General features: G+C 46.3%; 2 protein-coding genes, 2 long non-coding RNA genes and 1 pseudogene across 4 annotated transcripts in view; 4 read left to right on the top strand and 1 right to left on the bottom strand.

Annotated features, from left to right (window-relative positions):
- The first annotated feature begins 1,401 nt into the window (after positions 1–1,401).
- On the top strand, positions 1,402–8,437 carry LOC119278550 (hexokinase-3-like). Its single transcript, XM_037559881.1, has 9 exons — positions 1,402–1,913; positions 5,399–5,546; positions 5,626–5,793; positions 6,175–6,249; positions 6,655–6,810; positions 6,988–7,086; positions 7,169–7,296; positions 7,717–7,798; positions 7,921–8,437. Exons 1-9 carry the CDS (start codon positions 1,642–1,644, stop codon positions 8,311–8,313), a joined length of 1,521 nt encoding a protein of 506 aa, XP_037415778.1. The 5' UTR covers positions 1,402–1,641; the 3' UTR covers positions 8,314–8,437.
- A 6,028-nt stretch (positions 8,438–14,465) lies between these two features.
- Positions 14,466–16,552, top strand: LOC119278548. The gene is made up of 3 exons (XR_005137866.1): positions 14,466–14,518; positions 15,892–15,984; positions 16,442–16,552. It is a non-coding gene; the product is annotated as an uncharacterized LOC119278548 (long non-coding RNA).
- On the bottom strand, positions 16,466–19,217 carry LOC119278546 (cytokinin dehydrogenase 4-like). Its single transcript, XM_037559879.1, has 5 exons — positions 18,380–19,217; positions 18,124–18,251; positions 17,737–17,997; positions 17,340–17,602; positions 16,466–17,214 (listed from the first exon to the last, which is right to left on the bottom strand). The coding sequence occupies exons 1-5, from the start codon at positions 18,978–18,980 to the stop codon at positions 16,890–16,892; spliced, it is 1,578 nt and encodes a 525-aa protein (XP_037415776.1). The 5' UTR covers positions 18,981–19,217; the 3' UTR covers positions 16,466–16,889.
- LOC119278549 overlaps positions 17,037–21,324 on the top strand; it is a 5,101-nt gene continuing 813 nt past the window's right edge. Inside the window, exons 1-4 of the long non-coding RNA XR_005137867.1 lie at positions 17,037–17,165; positions 17,361–17,533; positions 17,754–18,053; positions 18,138–18,283. This is a non-coding gene — a long non-coding RNA (uncharacterized LOC119278549). The remainder of the gene's footprint in view (positions 17,166–17,360; positions 17,534–17,753; positions 18,054–18,137; positions 18,284–21,324) is intronic.
- On the top strand, positions 19,234–20,138 carry LOC119278547 (annotated as a pseudogene).

Raw genomic sequence — 21,324 nt, 5'->3', positions numbered from 1 at the left:
TCATGTGCCGTCCAGGTTGCTTTGTCATGGCTCATGGCTTGCTGGCATTGCTGGGATGTAACGCATCCGTCTTGGGCAAGGCCTATAATTGTTGAAGCTGGCACTTTTGTGTCGTTGTGTCATGTGCCGTCCAGGTTGCTTTGTCATGGTTCATGGCTTGCTGGCATTGGCGAGGCTGTAACAACACCTTCTCGGGCAAGGCCAGTAATTGTTGTAGCTGGCACTTGTGCCGTTCAGATTGCGTTGTCGTAGTTCATAACTTGCTGGCATTGTTGAGGATGCATGATGATTGCCAGAGGAGCGGTGGTGTTTCTTTGTTGCCTTTTATGATCAATTCTCTTTTAGGTTGGAAGCAGTTGGCATGTGGTTTTAAGTTTTATGTCGCTTTGTTAAAAAAAATCAATATTTTGCGTAAGATTTTGGGTCATGATTTTCTCATCAAGAAGGTCATTGTATTCTTTTGTAAAAATGCAAAAGCACCCTAACCTTTTGAAGCAGTGAAAATCAAGAGTCCAGTATATTCTCTCCCTTACACACTAACAATAATCGGTGACACGATATTGATTTAGCTAGATATGATACCTTCATAGACGTCCTAGCTACTCCTCTTAAATCTATGTGAAACTGAAATGTAGAAGAAATACTGTATTTTTTTTACCATATTTGACATGGCAATGATTTAGGTACAACTGATGTCTTTGTATATGTCCTTATACAACACATGATCAAATCGCATTTGCAGAAAATGTAAAGTTTTCAAAACCCAGCACATTAACCGATTCATGTGTATGCATGATCTCTTAATCCCAGCGTGCATGCGGATCCTATTCACAATCAAATGTGTACAAGAAAAATAATCTAGACCTACCAAAAATAATAAGGAATGCAGGATGTGATACGATTCACAATCAAATGCGCACGGAAAATAACCTAAACTTACCAAAAATAATATTGAAGAATGTCATGCATGGTACGTAAATCAAACATGGAATTGATGCGTAACGTATGTAAATCACACGATACATGGAAATGACGGGGAAGGCATACATAAAAACGATAAATGGAAATGAATGAAGTATGGAAAGAAAAAACCATGGTCACAAATTTCGCCACCCATGGGCAAAAAGCCATCCGGCCGGGCTGCAAATCCGCAGCTTTATTTTAAACCGCCTCCGTGGAAACCCGGCGGACCGGGGAGGCGGCAGGTCAAACCGAGGAAGGGGAGGCAGCAAAAAGAAGATTTCGAAAAACTGAAACCGAACCGCACATGGGCGGAGGGCGGGTTCGTAATACGGCGGAAAGCCGAGGGCGGGATCGCAAGATCGCCGCCAGCATAAATAAAAGCGGACGCAGGCCGCAGCCACGCTCTTGGCTTTCGTTTCTCCCCCGATTTTTCTATTTTCTCTCGCCTCCCGTCTCCTTTCCCCTTCTTCCCCCGCTGCCCCACCCCACTACGGACCGGACCCGACCGGACCGGACTACTCCCCACCCCGCCGCCCGCCCGCCCGCCCGCTCTGTTACATCCTCCCCCCTCGCCCGCCATTCCCTCCGGCGTGGTCGGTGGCCGGGCGGGAGCAGCAGCTGGCAGGGGGAGGGAGAGGGGTTAGGATGGCGGCGTGATCGGCGGGGGCGGCGGCGGTGATGGGGAAGGCGGGGTTCGGGGTGGCGGCGGGGTGCGCGGCGGTGACGTGCGCGATCGCGGCGGTGATGGTGGCGCGGCGGGTGGCGGCCAGGGCGCGCTGGCGGCGGGCGGTGGCGCTGCTGCGGGACTTCGAGGAGGGCTGCGCCACGCCGCCGGCGCGCCTGCGCCAGGTGGTGGACGCCATGGTCGTCGAGATGCACGCGGGGCTCGCCTCGGACGGCGGCAGCAAGCTCAAGATGCTCCTCACCTTCGTCGACGCGCTCCCCAACGGGTACGGCCCCTCCCCCTCCCCTCCCTTACTACTCCGGCCGCCGCCGCCGCCGCCTTTTTGTTATTCTTTTCGCCCGCTTCGTTCCTCTCCTCGCCCAGCTCGGGACTCCATGGCGATTCCTCGCGCTGCTTTTCTTGCGTCCCTCCCCTCTTTCGTTTCCGTTTTTATTTTCCCGTGCGATTCTTGGGCGGAGCAAGCAGAAAAAAAGGAAAAAAAATGTAAAGCCTTTGCTTCGTGCCATCTTTATCTGTTTGAACGCTTTCTTTCTTTCTTCCTCCGGTGGTTGGATCATGCCCTCCAATCTCGCCCCGCCAATCCGCTTTTCCGCATGCGAATGTGGCCACCCCCCCTTCGCCGGGGCTCTCGCTCCCTTCCCCGCCCTCCCTCCGCCGTGCTTCACGCTTTTCTTTCCCGCGAGGCGAGACGAGATGCTGCCGCCGCCGCCGCGAGCGCATACTACTACTTCAGAGATTTCTCCGTCGAGCTCTGACGGAGCGATATGCATTGGCTGGGTCAGCCATCTTTTGGGCTGAGCACCACTGCTGCTAAGCCGGATGGGTTTCACATGTTTTGTTTTCCCCCCCTTGTGCGATTCCTGCTCGGCGGCCATGTCTGGCCCTGTTGTGGAATGCCAAAGAGAACGTATCCGGCGGGGTCGCAGCCCCGTCCGTCCGCCTTTCCGACGCCTTCATTCACCCCCAACAGTAAACGCACCTGGGCCGTTACTTTTTCCCCGACGTTTATTGTGTTCATAAAGAAAAGAAAAATGCCCACTCTTTATTCGGTTCCGCATAATGCCTCGCCACTGCGCATCCGTCTGAATTCCTCGCCACTGCGTCCTCACTCCACAATGCTGCCACTTCAACTTCTGTGGCTTCTTCGTCTCTGCGTTGGATTGCAAGCTCTGTATCCAGTCGCCATTCTTCCGAGGATCTGTTTTGTTTTGATGCCTGCCTGCTGTGCTTGTGCCGTGGCGTTGATGCTGCTCTGGGGCGAAAATAATTAACATGCCAGATGCCAAAGAATTTGGCATGTGGGTGCTTGTGCAGCTGCCTGGGGCATGCACTGTCGCCTGTTGCTTTGAGCTTGCATTCATGGCGGGGTTGTTGCCCGGACCACCATAAAGGGGCATCTTTAGTACATGAATCTACCAACACTTGAGAGTGGCATTGGGTTCACAGGCCAGGTTGTATCCCACAATCGCAATGTGGCCGGTGGCGCTCTCTGTCAGATGAGAATCATTGCTTGGGAGGCCGCGCGTCTTAGTTGGGAGAATATCTCGTGTCGATTGTGTGTCGAATCACAGCCTTTTTTTGTTAGATTTTTTCCCCTTCCTCTGTCTTCTACTGTACAAGGAAGATGGAATGGAGTCGAAAGGTCCAAGGCTGTGCTGTTCTGCTGGGGTTCATCTGTTCTGAAGCCAAGCATTGTGGTGCGGCGAAGGCCGAAACAGAAACCGAGCTCCGTTGTTCATTAAGCTGTTCACCAAACTTGTTCTTGTCTTGGCGTAATTGCGATCGGTGGCTTATTGGATTGTTGCACTTGCAACAGCTTGGCCTGCTGGTAGAACCTATAACTGCACAACAGACAGATCCACATTGGTTTTGGTTGGCCTTTTGTACTTTTGTTTCTGTCACATATTTGGATTTTAGTTCTTTGATGTTTCTTGATCATTGCCAGTGTGGCTGCTTAGTAGGTATTTCTTCGCTTGATGTGGTGTCTTATCAAATGGGAAGCAATATAGTATGAAGTAATATTTGACCAAAGTCATATTTGGAAATGAAAAAATATAAAAACTCTTTCACAGGGAAACGTCTTGGCAGGTATTTCTTTGTTAGATGTAGAGTGCTATGAAATGTGAAGCGATATAGTATTAATTAATGTTTGACCAAAATCATACTTGAGAATATATGAACAAAATCATACTTGAGAATATATGAAGGGAAACCCCTTGACAGGGAAAACCTTTTAGTAGGTATTTCTTTGCTAGATGTGTGTCCTATGAAATGTGAAGCAACATAGTATTGACTAACGTTTGACCAAAATCATATTTGAAAATATATAAAACTTCTTCATAGGGAAGCAATCTAAAACATCAATGTGGGAATCTATATTTTTTTTCTATCTTTGACTATTCTTTAGTGACCATGTATCAGTTTGTTGACCTGTTTAAGCATGTTCATGTTTTATGTAGGAAAAACCTTTTAGTAGGTATTTCTTCGCTAGATGTGTGTGCTATGAAATGTGAAGCAATATATCATTGACTAATGTTGACCAAATCATATTCTTTAGTGACCATGTATCAGTGTGTTGACCTGTTTAAGCATGTTCATGTCTTATGTATAATTGCACATTGGACCACGCAGCAACTGTACACCTGGAAAACCTCTTCATTTTGTTAGTTCAGACCTTAATCACTGCAGTGTGTATTAACCCCCACCCATCTCCTCTCTGGAAACAGAATAACTAATTAACTATGGTACAATATTGGTTTGCAAATCTGGCATGTAAATATTTGAACACGTTTTATGACAGTGATGAGCCAACTGTAGCATCTTGCCTAATAGTCTACTGTTACCGTGGTAGTGTACACACAATTAGTCTGGGATAACAACAGTCAGACAGAGAGCGTGAGCAGTAAGCAGGTGTGCTGGCAGCTAACACATGATGCACATATGCCATTAAGGTTGTTTCATCTGTTATGAAGGTGTCTCTGCGTGCTTAGATGTTGGTTCATTCGTGTTGGTTCATTCAGTTAACAGAATGACCGAGCCATGGTGGCACTCCAGACTGTTCTCTCTGCCATGGCAGCATAGACGCTAGGCTGTTTCAGTTAGCGTTTTTTCTGTTTTCTGATGCATGAGAACATGATTTCGTTGTGTGTTTCGTTTCCGTGCGTTTAGCTAGCACTTGCCATGGTCCAGCTGCACTACCTAGTCCATGGGATGGCATGGCATGGCATGATTGGTTTGTTGCGTAAAGCACATCACGTTTGATTTCCCTTTAATGAGTATAAAAGGAGAAGAACAGAAAAGCAGCTCTCATGCATTGGTAGCTACTGCTCTGATGCATGACTCGAAACTATTTGAGCGTAGAAAATCTGTTGCTGTGGATGGTTGATTGCAACTTATAGGATCAAATATGCAAGCTACCCAAGTCTAAAAATTTATTTAAACACAAGTTCATTTTCTCATTGGTTTTTATTGAAAACGCACCTGTGATCCTTTGTAAACCAAGCACAGCCACAAACCATGTTTTAATTATTATTTTTCTGCATGGTTCCACAATTGGATTATTTCCCGTCAAATAGAACTTCTCTTTGCTGGCACTCTGTCCGAAGTTGCAATGGTTCATTTACTAAAATATGCTATGACCAATGGAGAGATATTATTTCATAATGCCAATAGCTTTTCTGCCCCCTTCTCTTTTGCATTTTGCATATTCAACAGTCATATTGAATCTTCTATGGTAATGCACTTTGACAGGGATGAAGAAGGTGTATATTATGCCATTGATCTTGGAGGAATGGACTTTAGAGTCTTGAGGGTTGAAATTGATGTTGGATCTACAGCCGTTATTGATCAGAGGGTTGAAACTCATGCCATCCCTGAGGAGTTGATGGGCACAAGTCAGGTACTTGTCTTGCTGTATTATTTCTATGTTTGTAAGATATGTATTTGGTACATGTCTCTGAGGATTAATTCAACTGCAGGATTTATTCAACTTTGTTGCCTTGACACTCAAGAATTTTGTTGAAAGAGAAGATGGAAAAGATGCCCAAAAGCCACTTGGGTTTACATTTTCTTTCCCTGTTAGACAGAATTCAGTTTCTTCAGGGTCATTAATTAGGTGGACCAAGGGGTTTTCAGTTGGAGACACAGTAAGCTATTTTTTTTCCTCACAGAATAATACCTTCCTGTATGTTGTTTTCCATGTTATCCATCCAGTCCTACATCATTTAAGAAGTTGTAATATTGGTAATTGTCTCTAGTAATTATAATAGGATGATAAAGTTGTTAAAATGGTCTTGATGAGATTGAGTAGTTTATGGAATTATTCTGGTTAATATCTGTATGTTCTGTATGGAAAATGGGGGTTTACTTACACATGTAAATTTCCAATGGTTGTTGGTATCAATACCTATGATTAGCCCTTTATTTCTCATCCTTCTGGAATCACACATTGTTTTCTTTTGGTGTATATTTACTTGTCTACTTCTTGAAATGTTCATTACTAACGCATGTGAACCATGGATCCTCAGGTTGGGAAAGATGTCTCTCAGTGCTTAGATGAGGCGCTTGCTAGGTGTGGATCAAATATGCGAGTTACTGCACTGGTAGGTCTTACCCAACTTTTGTTGGCTTAATACTTAGTTACTTTCGTGCTTTCATTCAGCTGAGAACCACAGATAACTGACTCGCTGCGTTTACGATTATCATGTGCCCACTACCCGTGCTATTACATGTAATTTTTGTGTAGATACACTTTCAAATGCAAATTAAAAAAAATCCAAAAATATCTTTGCCCGATGCCATGCCTTCCTTTTACAGTTCTATATTTTAGGATGGCAAATATTAATTGGATTAAAGTAATTATGCAAAAAAAAATTGCTGTCATATATTTTCATTCTCAAAGCTACATGTATTAGCACGGGTTCTGTTATGCTTCTTATATTTCTGAAAATGTCTGTACATTGTCACACTTTTAAACGATTAATCTTTTATGTTAATTTTCTACTTAGGTCAATGATACTGTGGGGACATTAGCTCTAGGGCATTATTATTACAAGGATACAGTGGCTGCTGTGATCATTGGGGCTGGCACCAACGCTTGCTATATCGAACGCACTGATGCAATTATCAAGTGTCAGGGTCTTCTTACAAACTCTGGAGGAATGGTATGTTATTTTTCAGCTTTATCTGTAATTGGCTTATACTCCCTCCGTCCCAAAATATAAGAACATTTTTGACACTATGATAGTGTCAAAAACGTTCTTATATTTTGGGACAGAGGGAGTAGTTTATTGTATAAACTGAAACACAAGTCTCTTACAACAAAGTATTCTATGCACCAGGTAGTTAACATGGAATGGGGAAATTTCTGGTCATCACATTTGCCAAGAACTTCTTATGACATCTCTTTGGACGATGAGACACAAAATCGCAATGATCAGGTAAGCAGGCTATGCAAATTTCAATCTTATTGCATCTTTGTAGTGTTGTTAATACGATGTAACTTGCTTGTCTGTGATACAGGGCTTTGAGAAAATGATCTCAGGTATTTACCTTGGGGAAATTGCAAGACTGGTACTCCAAAGAATTGCCCAAGAATCAGAAATTTTTGGTGATGGTGCCGAAAGTCTGTCAACCCCTTTTATTTTGAGGTAGTATTTCCACACATGAAATCCTTGTCCTGCTTCAGACGCTTAAGCGGCAAGGCGCCGTGGCAGCGCCTTAGAAATATGCCTGCTTTAGTCTTTTAGGTGATGCTTAAGCGTCAGAGCGGGTGGTGCGCGCTTTAGGTTGCTTTACTGCCTTATAAACCATGCATGAAATGTTTGCTTAATATCAGTTGAATATTTCTCCATATCAATGTTATAGGATTACCTGGTTTTGTAGCTTGTCAGCACTTACCATTACCAATTTTGACCCAATAGTCTGTCGTACAACTAGCTGAATATTTCTCCCGTGTTACATTGTTGCTTATCTGCTTAACCGAGACTCTGGATATTAAGCTGCTTTTTTTAATTCAGTATTTTAATTTTTGAATAGTAGCATTTATCTCATCTTCCTGTGTGTTCCAGCACACCATATCTGGCAGCAATTTGCGAGGACGATTCACAAGATCTGAGCGAAGTCAGAAGGATACTGCAAGAACACCTGAAGGTAAGCTTTTCCCCGCTGCACCTTGTGTATAATAAATCCCATGCAGCTGCTCTAACAGCAATCCTGTATTTTTTTCCAAGGCATGCGACTCTCTCCTCATCTTTTGATTGTTCCCATTCCAGATCCCCGATGCCCCTCTGAAGACTCGGAGGCTGGTGGTCAAAATCTGCGACATCGTGACCCACAGAGCTGCCCGTCTCGCCGCTGCTGGCATTGTGGGCATACTGAAAAAGCTGGGCCGAGACGGGAGCGCCAGCGCGGCCTCCTCGAGCGGAAGAATGAGAGAGCAGCCCAAGGAGACGGTGGTCGCAATCGAGGGCAGCCTGTACCAGGAGTACCCGGTGTTCAAGGAGTACCTGGACGAAGCCCTGGTGGAGATCCTGGGCGAGGAGGTGGCGCGGACGGTGACGCTGCGGGTGATGGTGGATGGGCCGGGGACCGGGGCTGCGCTTATGGCCGCGGTGCATTCGTCGAATAGACAGCAACAAGGTGGAGGGGGAGGAGGTACCATATAGGGAGGGGGTGGTGGATCAGAGAGACATGGTGATACAGCTTGGCCCTCTGTGCAAATGTAAAAAGGGACATTGTTTGATATCTATAATTCATATAATATATATATGAAATCATTTCTTGTGCAGAGATGTCTCCCCGTTCTGGCTCAATAATAATATCTTTTCCTAATGTCTTGTTTGGCAATTGGTTTGCTGCTCGTTTCTTGTTTGGCAATTGTTTTCATTTTTGTATTTATTGTTTGGCAATTTAGTTTTCTGCTGCAATTTTTCTCTTCACTTTGGTGCTGTTTGGAACAAATGAATGGCTCCCAAGATTCCTATGAGGTGAGAACACAAGCATGATCTATTACCTCATGTTTTCTTCTTGTGTCTAGAATTTCTATGTTTTTATGGTGAAGTATCCAAGTGATAGTTTTGAAGTACTGCCTTAGATGCACTATTTTCCCCCTGATGGTGCACTTCCCGGGTCATATTATTTGTAGTACTCCCTCCGATCCATATTACTCGTCGTTCAAATGGATGTATTCAGCATTGAAATACGTCTAATACATCCATTTAAGAGGGAGTATTGTTTATTGACTCGTATCTAGCATTGAAATATGTTTAGATACATTCATTTGTGAGGGAGTACGGAGTACTGTTTATTGACTCTGTAGTTGCACGACCCCCTTTTACTAGCAGTGCCATGCTTGCTTTTCTTTCCTGCCTCTAAAAAACTGCAGTTCCTAACCAATCCTCTTAGGCCTTATACAATGCTAGGTGCTTAGGGAGGTTCTTAGAAAAATAAACCGGCTTTTCTGAAGCACCAGTGCCTATTTCTATAGGAGAGACGCCTAATGAAGCGTCTGCCCTGTACAAATAAGCACCGGTGCCTAAGGAAAGCCTAATTTATTTCTCTAAGCACCTTGCATTGTATAAGGCCTTAACATACTTGTAGTTGCACAACTCCCTAATTTTTCTTTTTGGCCAAAGCTTTCTAGTTTTAGTTTATATACTATATTTCAAGTACATATTTACACACATACTAAATCCAAACAATTGAATTAAAGTTCACACAATTCACAAATATTACAAATTCATAGTTTACAGAACAAATTATTTAAATTCAAACACATGAAAAAAGCAACACTATGAAGTGCTATGGAGATGCCATTGATGCTTAATGAAATAATCTTGGAGCTAGGTATACTTGCACTTATCGCTTTGGATACACTCCTTAGTTTGAACCAATCATCATGCCTCTCCACAACTTTTGCAATGGTGAGAAAGAAAATTGTGTGCATTCAAAATCGCTGATGAAAATACTTCTCTGGATACGTTGGATTGGGTTTAAAGTAATCTCTCGTAATCTTGGTGTGGTCCTCCGCTCTATCTCAATCAAGGTGTATACAGCCGAATTGTGAGCCCCTTCTCGGCCGCCAAAAATCATTGTTGAATATCATGCCAATGGCTATTTTGAAATGGTCGTCTTCTTCTTCCTCCGACGAGTCGACATATAGCATGTCCCTCAACCTCTTCACCTACACAGTGCACCAATGACTCAATTCAATTCAATTGGCAAAAGAAAAAGAGGGTTGAAAAAGCACAAGAAAAACTTACCTAGGCAAATCGCAGAACACTTGAAGGACGAAGAAGGTGACAGTCGACGTAGAGGCTCAGTGGAGATACGGCCCATCCTTCCGGCAGGATCGATGTTGCGGTGATGGCGATAGAGCTTGATTTCGGCGGCAACAGCGACCGTCTCGGAGTGGGGCAACATGCAAAGGCAACGGGGTGCGGCGGAGGTGCTCGGTTGTCGCCGGAGTAAAAACAATTCCTTATCTAATAGCGACAGGAGTCGGTTAGGTACCAGTTAGAAGAGGAAAACCGAATTTATCCTCCTCTAACAGTTTTTAGGAGACTCGTTAGAGATGCTCTTAGCGTGCACAACTTGCGGCAAGTAGCTGAATAAACCAAAGTATAACTTGGACGGTTATGTTCTTTGTGGTGGAATAAACCACCTAGATTTAAGTTTTTAGAACGGGTGCTAGCATATTCTCTATTTTTATTTTAGATATTTTCACACTATTCTTCCACATATATAACATCGTGTCCATTGCATATGACTGACGACAGGCTATGCAAACATGTTGGCTCAGTCTCCCAAAAGTGCTCATACGGATAAGTTGTGCATGCACTCGTTCATAGCGGTGTTTATGTGTGTGTTATGAAGGTCCATGTTTGTATTATGTTTATTGAAATATTACCAACCATCAAATGTTCGTGAATTTAAAACAATTCCATGCATTTGAAAAATGTTCATTAAAATAAAAAAAACATTGGGAATTTCAAATATCATCCCCCGAGTTTTCAAAGAATCTTCATCATTTCACAAAAAAATTAATTATTTGTAAAAAATGATCATAAAACTATGGATGCCCTGCAGCGATCACCACCGCCTCCGCCACAATCCAACTATGACCGCATCATTGAAAGGATATATAAGGAAGCGGAGCAGTCAGGAAGTACTTGCACTGATCAAAGGCTAGCAGAACGAAGAAAAGGGAAAAAATCCCCAGCTCGGCGAACAGGCGAAGCAACCGTGCCCCCCGCTCAATGTGTCTAGCGATATCGTCGCTAATCTTCCGGGGATGCTGCCCGGTACCAATCCTGGAGATTACATGCCCGACGACGATGCGCTTTTTGAAACAATGGAGGTGGACACATTAAAATTCCGGCACAGGAAGCCTCTCGTCAAACCTGGTACTCCTCTAACAACGATGATGCGAAGATTCCATGATTGGTACATGGACATCTGCAGGAAGTCTGGGACGGATACTTTGTCGATGAGAGTTAAAGAGGAGCACGACCTCGTCGGAATTGATCTGTTGTCTGTTCCCTATGAGGTGTTCTTCCAGTTTTTCAATCAAAAGGCCCTCGATAAAACAATCATCACTTGCTACTGTCTGTAAGTACTACTTCTGTGTAATTAATTAAGTCTCTATATATAGCTCAACTCTTTTATTGCATGTATATATAATTATCCTAACTATATTATGCAAATTGAAGGCCAAATTGAAGAAAAGACAAATAGGTGATATTGGGTTCATTAACACAAATCTCATGGATGAATGGAATGTTAAACATGATCCCAAAGATACCGAGGCCAACTTGCTACGATAGTTACTTCGAAATTAAAACAAAGATACAATACTCTTTCCTTACGAATACAAGTGAGTGTTACTGTCTTGTGCATATTCGGTTTCCCTTATTACTCGAGGTTATAGTGATGTAATTGATGAGTTATGCATGTGTGCGCAGCTTCCACTTTATTCTGCTAGAGATTAAGCTTGAGCAGGGACTAGTAATCGTCATAGACTCAAAATAAAAAAATCCGGAGGAGTATGCGACCATGACTAAAATGCTCGAGAAGTAAGTTCAATCGATCATTATCGCACCATATCGGCAACTTTGTTCATTTCCTGATATCAAGTAATTGTTTTCTTTGTCTGACAGGGTTTGGAAAAAGTTCACCGCACAAGCTCCGGGACTGCCGGTGCAGCTGTGATTCAACCACCCGAAAGTAAGTAGTAGCTACTAGCTAGTTCCGCGCATCTCCAATTGATTCTAGCTAGTATCATCAATACCATTTAGCATGCTTGCTTATCAGTTTGATTGACCTCTATTTCTTGTAAAGTGGTTGTGGCAGGAACCCGGGAATGATATCTGTGGATACTACATTTGCGAGTTCATCCGCCACACGACCTGTGAGCGGGGCTACTCTAAACAACAATATGAAGTGCGTAAGCAATAATATGATGTTCATCATTTTAAAAAATCGTTCGTAAATTTGTAAAAAAACATCACGAATTTGAATTTTTTCGAATTTCAAAACATGTTCACAAGTTGGAAAATTATTGATGATTTCAAAAAATGTCCACAATTTTGAAAGGTGTCCGTGAAAAATGAAAGAAAAAAAATAGAAAGATAAAACGGAAGAAATAGAAAAGAAAATTCAAATTAAAAAATGAAAATAAAACAAAGGGCAAACGGAAAAACTGGAGCAAAAAAAAGGAAAAACTACAAGGGAGGGAAGAAATCAGAAATGGACGGCCCAAAAGACGATCGGATGTTGGAGGGGATACGCGCTATGTCGCTAGCGTGCAACAAACGCGCAAAATAGGAGACGCCCAGCGAAGTGATCGCTCTTGCAAGCCAGCAAGAAAAAAAAAAGAAACTGGCCAGCCCAGTTACTAAGCGAGAGAGCTGTCGTTCCGCTGAGAGCAACTCCCAACTCCCATTTCGCCCCAAGCAAGATATAGCTCTCGTGCATTATGAGCCGGTCACTGCTAGACCACCCACTCTTTTCTTTTTGTCGGATCGCTCAGTTCGTGTAATGTTTGTCCGCTCACCTTTTGACGTTTTTTCAACGTTGGTTTCAGTGGCGTTTTCGTTAGCATTTTTCTATAGTCAAAGTACTTTATGAAAATTTCATGAATTTTCAAACATCAATTTTTTTAAAAGAGTTCACAATTGCTTTTAAAAAGTTCTTGAATGCAAAAATATTCACAAATTAAAAAATGTTTTCGGATTCAAAAAATGTCTATGCATTCGTTTTTTATTGATTCTAATACAATTCATGGACTTAGAAATGTATAAACGTTTTTTCACAAATACGAAAATATTCATGAATTTTAAAAAGTTCATAGATTCAAAAAATATTCATGAATTTGAAACATATCCATTAAATCGAGAAAAATCATGAATTCAAAAGAAAATCACGAATTCAAACCTATTCAACAAATTCAAACATATTCATGAATTCAAATAATGTGCATGAAATTAAGAAAATATCATGAATCAAATAATGTGCACAAATATAAAAAATATCCATAAAATTGAAAATGTGTTCAAAATTTTGAATTTTATGCGTGAATTTGAATTGAAAAAAAGAAGACAGGTGGAAAAACAAAAAATTGTAAAGAATTCCAAAAAAAGTAGTGAAAAAAGAAATGGAAAGTTCTGAAAACAGGCCTCAGCCTAGACCTTCTCGAAACCATTGCTTGATGCGCTAGAAGAAGCGGGCCATCCTGAAGTATTCGTCTTATAAGGCCGGGCCTGTTTCCGGCCGGTTTAGCGAGCCCTATGCTGCGTGTGATTTGCGAGAACAACTAATTAGGGGAACCTCCACCTTTAGAGGTCATTTTTGGTGGTCTGAAAGCACGGCGCCTACTGATATGTCCAGCTGTCGCCATTTGTCTGGGCACCCCCTCTGAATTTCTTTCTTTTTTAGTTTTTCATAAATGTTTTGGGGTTCTATATGGTTTTTCTGGCTTTCATGTTTTCGCCATGTTTTGGAAAAAAATGTGGGAATATTTTTTTGTAATTAAAATTGTGCTTTCATGAGAAGCACATATTTGCTTCTGCTGGAAGCATAGTTTTGCTTCCGCGGGAACCACAACTCTGCTTCTCCGAAAAAAATGAGAAACACAGCCTATGTTCCAAAAAAGGGAAAACCCGTAGCTGTGCTTCCAGGATCCGGCTTTTCTTTTTCTTTTTGCGTGAACCATTTCTTTGTTTCCCTTTTTCGGTATCCATTTTCGTTCTTTTTTCCTGTTTTTCATAGTAAAAATTCGTCAAAACCGCTTAAACATGGGATCTTGGTTTGAAGATTTCGATGCAAGAAATCTAACGGTGAAGACGGTTCAGGATTTGAATGCACGGTTTAAAAGAAAAAACATTGAATAGAAAAACAACTAGATTGCGACAAGTGACACACATGTTGTGCGCCATTTATCAGTGTCTAAGAAGATAAGATAACTTTCACAAGGGGTAACCTTTAGTTAGTTAGTGATTTCGGTGATTTGTTCGATGAAGGCGAGCGAGTTTTTTTAAAAAGAATTTAAGGGCAAGTGCGATTTTCAATGAACGAAGAAGAGCCGAAGCCTGCTAATCTCCAAGCGCTAGAAAAAGCGGCCCAGCCTACCACTACCCAGTAGCACCACTTACTAACGTGCGCGCGCGTGAACCACACACCGCGAAATCCGCGAGGCCCATCCACAGCCCCGCGCGTGCGTCCGCCATTGCCGCCTCTCTCTCTCTCTCTCTCTCTCTCTCTCTCTCGCTCGCTCGCTCGCCTTCGCCTCCCCCTCCCCGCGCGACGCGGCACGCCCGCCCCGCCCTCCCTCCCTTCCTCCTCGGCGCCGGCGCGCCGTCGATCGAACGCACCGTGAGCTCTCCTGTCCCGCGCCCCCCGATTCAGGCCCCTCTTACCGTTCGCGTTCCGTCTAGGGATTATTGATTCCGGCCCAGCACCCGTCGCGCCCGCGCGTCGCGCGGAATTCGTTTCTGGGACGGACAAGGATCCGGCGGATTTTCCCTCTGGGACGGTCGGGCCGTGCAGTCGCGGCGGTGAATTCTGTTTCTGTCGAGCTTTGATCCTCCCTGTTGCTGCCCCGTCAGCTCCGCAATTTTTACCTGACGACCGACCCACCACCAGCGCTGGTGGTGGTGGGTTTGGGGGCGATCGCATCGCTGATTCGGCTGTCGTGTGGCTCGCCGCCATTGCTGTCAGTTTCTGTGTTGATCCTTCAACTTTGAATGAATGATTGATCTTACAGGGTAGTGGGCTTTGATTACGGACTGTCTAGCTGTGGAAGTGAGGTCAATTAATCACCGCTAGTTTCAGGCCACTTAGACCCGTCATCGTTTTCCTCTCCTAGTGTTCAATCACCCTGGCCATGAATGACATTTCACCGACTGTTGTTTCAACTGGTACATTGCACTTGCAAGTGTTTGTGTCGCAGCCCGTGACCAGTCGTCGATGGATGGGCTGGAATTGAATGCTTGTGTATTGTCAGATCAAGTGACTAGTTTCAGTTTGTTATACTCAGGACTCGTGTAGAATTAGTTTCAGTCTGTTATGCTCAGAACTCATGTAGAATTGTTTGTGTTCAGTTAAATGGTACTACATACATTGCATTTATGTGTTTGTTTCTTTGCAGTCCGTAACCAGTGATCGATGGATAAGCTAGTATTGAATGCTTGTGTATTGTCAGATCAAAGGACTAGTTTCAGTCTGTAATACTTTGAGCCCATGCTTCTACTATGGTCTGGAGTCATGTCCATTAGACGAGCGTAACAGTGATGTTCATGTTGCTGAAATCCACATGTGGTGTATGATAGTCGTTGATAGGTGACGCTTCTGGTGGCAGCTAACATAGTGCTTTCTGCTGGTTCAGTCCAAAATGGTACAGGTAGATTTAGACAGGTTTTTTGTGTAACATAACATATGGGCATCAATGATGCCCGTTTCTTTGTCTGTCTTTGTGGACTAGATCAGCACGAGTTTTTTCATTGCCCTCCCACGTTATCCAGTTCTTGTCAGGCTGACTGAAACCCATCACAAATGTTTAGCTGAGATGTGTTACAACACATCGCCGGCATGATTTCACTCTCAATAGCTGCCCTGCCGGACCTTGTTCTCTGAAGCCTCGTAGGATCTTTCATTTTTTCCAGTCTGATGTGCTATATCACAGCTGTTATTTCCACTTGTTTAGATGATATTGCTCGCCAACTGACACCGCAGCTTTTCATATGCAGCAACTTAGTTGCCACTACCAGGACTTCTATTAAGCAGACTGTATACACATTATCAGATAAAAGGTGTGGAAAAGACTGCAAGTAGCCATCAAGGTGTGGAGCAAGTTTTTTTGTTTCTTCATAAATTGGAACTTTTGTCTTGGTCTGTTTCTCCTTTGTTACCTATGAAGATAATTAGGGACAATAGTAGATCACAATTCGTTGGTATAAAATGCAGGAGTGTATTGCATCCGTCGCTGTGTGCCCAGCTTTTGGGGCATTTCTTTCTCTGTTCCCTCCTCAGCAAAACTTTACACTTTTATTCCTGCCCATTCTTTTGGTACCAATTATTCGTATAACCTGCAGAAGTTGAACCACTATTTTACCCCACGGACTATGAACTGTTAGTGTTGGATGCACATGTCAAGAGAATTTCCTTCCAAAAGCTTCACTATTTGTAACAAGTGTGCTTGATTAAACGACAAGAAACTTTACTGTTGCACACATAGTTCAGAGCATATCATTTTGATTCATAAAGATTAACAGAGCCTGGTTAAAAAAACTTGTGCAGGTAATTCTGAGATGAGACAAGTGCTTAACAGACAATGAGACAATATCATTTGATACTGAAGGTTCTACCCTGAAGTCACTCTCTGCCATTATTGACTGAATGAACACAAACAATTCTACATGAGTTCCACTGGTTAGCTAGCTATTACACAACTCTGCTCTACGCTGTAACGAACAACAGCTGGTGGGCTTGTGTCGTTACTCGAACCAGTATAATCCTGGAACGCATGATTGCCTCCAAAGTCACACCCTCTACACCCAGAGCTAAAGGTCAGGCTGCTCTACTCTGAAGTGTTCGTTGAGGTACCTCCGTCCCACTACTACTAGTTGCTATGCTGCGTGTTCTTCAGGCCGCCTTTTTCGGCAGATCTTGTCTTTACAGGGGATATTTCCTACACTTATGTACACCATATGCTTTAGAAAGGCCTTTACATGGCGGATGCTGTTTGTCAAGAGGACATGGGCAGCGACGCCTTTGCAAATATTCTCTGTCCTGGGGCTAGGATTGCTAGGGGATCATACATGTGTTTCCTCCGCTCAAATGTCTCCCACCTCGCCCCGAAGTGGGCTTTCCACTGCTGCTGCGTGGTGTAGGGCGCTAGGTACTGCTTCATCCCGACGCCGGCCTTGTCGCAGAAGTCTAGGATCTTGTCGTTGAGGCTCACCGCGTGGTCGACGCTGCCGTGGCCTGACGCCGACGGTGCCGACGACAGGAACCCCACCAGGTAGAAGATTTCTTCCTCCGGTATCACCACTGACGTCCTGTTGTCCCACCTGCACCCCACAATGTGTCAATTTAGCCACTTGATCAGTTACTTGCCATCAAATTTACATACAACCAGAGGACAGAGGTGGTAAAAAATTTAGGTTTCTGATGATGATGGAACTGCTTTGCTTACTTTGATCTGTTCACCGGGTAGAGGAGGATGGGGCCATTGTTGCTGTCTTTAAGGATGTTGCCGAAGACCTCCGTCGCGAACCGGTGGATGGTGCTTCTCGGGATGAGGAGGTTGAGCCATGGGTGCGGAACCTCCCAGAGGCCCTGGGCCCTGAGCTTGAGCTCGGAGGAGTGCACCCTGTCCAGGAACTCGAGGTACGTGACATCGGTGTGGAAGAGGGTTGACTGTATGTATCTCAGCCGAGACAGCAGCACACCAACCTCCTGCAAAGACGAAGACAAAGAACAAGATTAGATTAGATTAATCGAAACCACACACAACCTGGGCGGGCCAAATGCGTCAACATCTGCATTTGTATTGTATATATAAGGGGCGAGAAAATGATTAATCAACTCACCTGTTCCATGATGTCAGCCTCCTCAGGGTCGAAGTTCTTGGTCATCTCAAGGCAGTAGAGCACCTTCCCGTCCGACTGGAAGTGGCTGGCCTGCACCGGGTCCTGCGGCTTGAACGACGTCCTCCAGTTGTTGAGGATGCCCGTCCGGTTGATGATCACGAACCCCTCGATGTAGTCGAAGGTCTCGTCCGCCGAGATCAGCGCCTCCTGGTCCTCGGTGAAGCTCGCGAAGTCCGAGTAGAGCACCCGGATCCACCTCACCTGCCATCATATCCAATCCAAGAGATCAGTACAACTGAATGAAATGAGCGACCCATGTCGGTCTGCGACTGCATTTGGTTGTGACAAATGATTGATTTGCTTGTGTGATCATGTGTATTCACGTACCATCTTTGGTGCAGGTTGGAGGGCGATCCTGGCTCTGGTGATGATGCCGAACTGGCCCAGGCCGCCGAGGGCGCCGTAGAAGAGGTCGGAGTTCTCGTCCGGCGAGCAGGTGACCACATCCCCTCTCCCTGCATTTGGTGTTTATGGGACGATACATCAGGTACTGCTGCGGTTACTTGTTAATTTTGTTGCTAGCTATAGTTAATGATGATGCGTGGTGCTTAATTAATTTTGTGTGGCTGGGTTTGTATGAGACCTGTCACAATCTCCAGCTGGTTGACATTGCTGACCTGCGGTCCTTGCCGGAACGCCTGGCCGCTGACCCCGGCATTCGACAAGGTGCCGCCCACCGTCAAATGGAGGTAGTCGGTCCATGACTTGGGCGCCAGCCCGTGCTTGAGCGTCTCATGCAGCACGTTGATCCAGAGCGCGCCTCCGGGGGCGTCCACGTAGGCAGGCGCGTCGGCGCCGGCGTGCACCCGCATCATGGCGCCGCCCCCGAGGGACTCCATCCTGACGACGATCCCGCCGGCGGTCTGCGACTGGCCCAGCAGCGAGTGCCCGTGTCCGCGCGCGGCGACCGTGAGCGGCGAGCGCTCGCCCAGCTGGAACACGCGGCGCACTGCGGCGGCGACGTCGGCCACGGAGCCCGGGTGGAGCACGGCGGCCGGCATCAGGCTGCAGCGGTTGCCGAAGTCGCGGGCCGCGGCGGCCACGTCGTGGAAGCTGAGGTGGCCGTCGAGCCGCAGCGGGCCGAGCGGCGCGAGCACGCCGGCGTCCGGCACGTGCATGGTCACCCCGCCCAGGGCGAGCAGCAGCAGCAGCTTGAGGCAGCACACCACCGACACCCTCACCATGGCTGCCTCCCCGGACTAGCTAACTTTATGTATACCTCAGGAAAGCAGCGCGGCCAACCCCGGTTAGCTCGCTCGCCCCAAGTGTCCACGCAGTTGGGCAGGTTGGTGGACGGCAAGCCGGCGCCGGCGGGAGTAACTTGCAAGGGAGAACAAGCAACCTATAAAATTACCGGTGCCGGAGCGAGCGAGTTCGTTCTTGGCTTGTTGGAGGGTGCAACAGGAGCGGCGGAGAGAGAGGGGAGCGTGGGGATGGATGGAGGGAGGAGTGGGAGGGAGGGGGAGATTTAAAGGGCGCGGGCGGGCCGGCTGGGTGGCGGGCGACGCCGACGCAGCCGCAGCAGCAGCAGCGGGGGACGTGAGTGGCGCGGTCAACCAATCTCGGCCACTGCTGGGCAGTAGTAGTAGAACCCGTAGGAAGACCGACTGCTCCGTTCGCCTGGTGCTTTTGCGTGCACATTCTGGACGGAGACATGTCGTAGTGGCGCAAATGTTTGTTTTTACAGCCCGGTCGCCTCGCCGCCGCGCCGTCTCGTCCGTCCGAAGCATGTATGCATGGGCAGGGCTGCCTCTGCCGGCCGTCAAACGTACCCCCAGTGGAGGAGACACAGTACTAATTGTCTAATTCCGATGGGTTGTTTCACTGATGAGTGGACTTGCATTAGAGAGCCTGCTTGGCAGCTGAGCACCGGATGCGGATCGGATCGATTCTGCATGGCAGAGATCATATATTCCCCAGGGATCATGCAGGTGTGTTCCTCGCGGTGCCGCCAGGCCTCCGGCAAGGCGAAGCGCTGTCGCGCCGTGCCGGCCGGATTTGTAAACTCCCGTGGCGACGCGACACCGGCGGGTCGACGGACGGATCTTCTCCGAAGCTGCTGCTGCTGCCGTTGCGCTCGCTCGCAGTCGCAGGCTCACATGGCGCGCATGAGGCTGTCTGCGCGCAGCCCGCAGCGACGCCTGCATGCTTTGTACCATGTTCACATGCTGTTCACCGTCACCAGACAGTGTGGAACCAGGATGCGCTCTCGCCAATCACCTCGAAACTGGAGCAGATTACATATTTTTTTTACCTTAAAAACGTATGGACTTGGATCATCACACCTGGTAAATAACTAGTTCTTTCTTCTCTCTTCCGGAGACTGACTGACTGACCAGAGCAGCTGCTGTCAAATGATACTACTACAATTATGTGAGGATGAATGAATGGTTTGACCACTTGGCATGCATTCTCACCTCACCCACTCACTCTTTGTTTACCCCTTGAGGCTTCTCTCCGGTTAACCGCGTCCGCGTACGTACCAATCATGCACGCAGGACGGAGACGGAGAGGTCGGAGGAGGCGTGGGGGCCGTGACCAGTTAGTTTCTCGTATCTAACAGCATCCCCCTGACGGCGACGTGTACAGGTACGTACGCGATGCAGGCAACCACCCTTTGTGGTACGACTTGGACCCCTCTCACGTGCGTACGTGGATTCCTGGCCACGTACACATGCGCTGCGCGGAAGGATCGCAAATTTGGAGTCCGGGGTAACAAAAAGAAAGAAAGAAAGAAAGAAAGAAAGAAGGAGGTTGCGATCGATGTGAAACCGACCGACACCGACACGGCGCTGGCCGACGGGGTGCGCGCGTGCAGACAAGTGGTTCGGTCGAACTCGACCCAGAGGGAGGCGAAAAGAAAGCAAAGCAGGGGGCGGGCGCGGGTCCTGGTCAGGGCAGAGACCGGTTTGACCGTTGTGTCGAGTCCATCGCCCGGGCCGGCTGCGTATGTGATGCGCCTGGTGGGCAGGCTCCACAAAGGGAGATTCCTTCAACCCTTCACGCACGTCTCTCACATGGCGCAAATGCTGCCGTTTAATTCGTTAACTATTCTGCTTCTGGGAGGCAGCCTCTAATTCTAATTAACCCTGTTGTACAGGGCGTATGGTGAGACATTTTCCTACGTGCGTCCACCGTTTGTGCATTTTGGAAGCATTTAGGGCATTTCCAACGCGGACGCCGCATGTAATTTACCATCCAACGCCGCATCTAGTCGGTCCGCATATCAGTTTTGCAAACCGGACGCAAAGTGAGGGTTGCTTTACGAGAGTCTGGACTGCCGCCAACCCGCCACGTAGGACTTTGATACCATCGACCCACTCAAATCCCCCTTTTGGCTCACTTTTCTTTCATTCCGCCCCCGCTCTTCTCTTACCTTGCATCCACACCTTCCTCTTCGACGCTATGGATGTATCTCTTCGACCGCCACCCATTCATTCTCTAACATCTGCAACTGCACCCATGCGCCTGCCCACCTTGAACTATGCCGTCGTCCACGGAGGATAAATCTGTAGCGAAGTATCCCCC

Source organism: Triticum dicoccoides, chromosome 3B (assembly GCF_002162155.2).
Source record: "Triticum dicoccoides isolate Atlit2015 ecotype Zavitan chromosome 3B, WEW_v2.0, whole genome shotgun sequence".
Classification (NCBI taxonomy): Eukaryota; Viridiplantae; Streptophyta; class Magnoliopsida; order Poales; family Poaceae; genus Triticum; species Triticum dicoccoides.
Note: the sequence above shows the minus strand (reverse complement) of the source record. Positions and strands in the feature narration are given on the sequence as shown.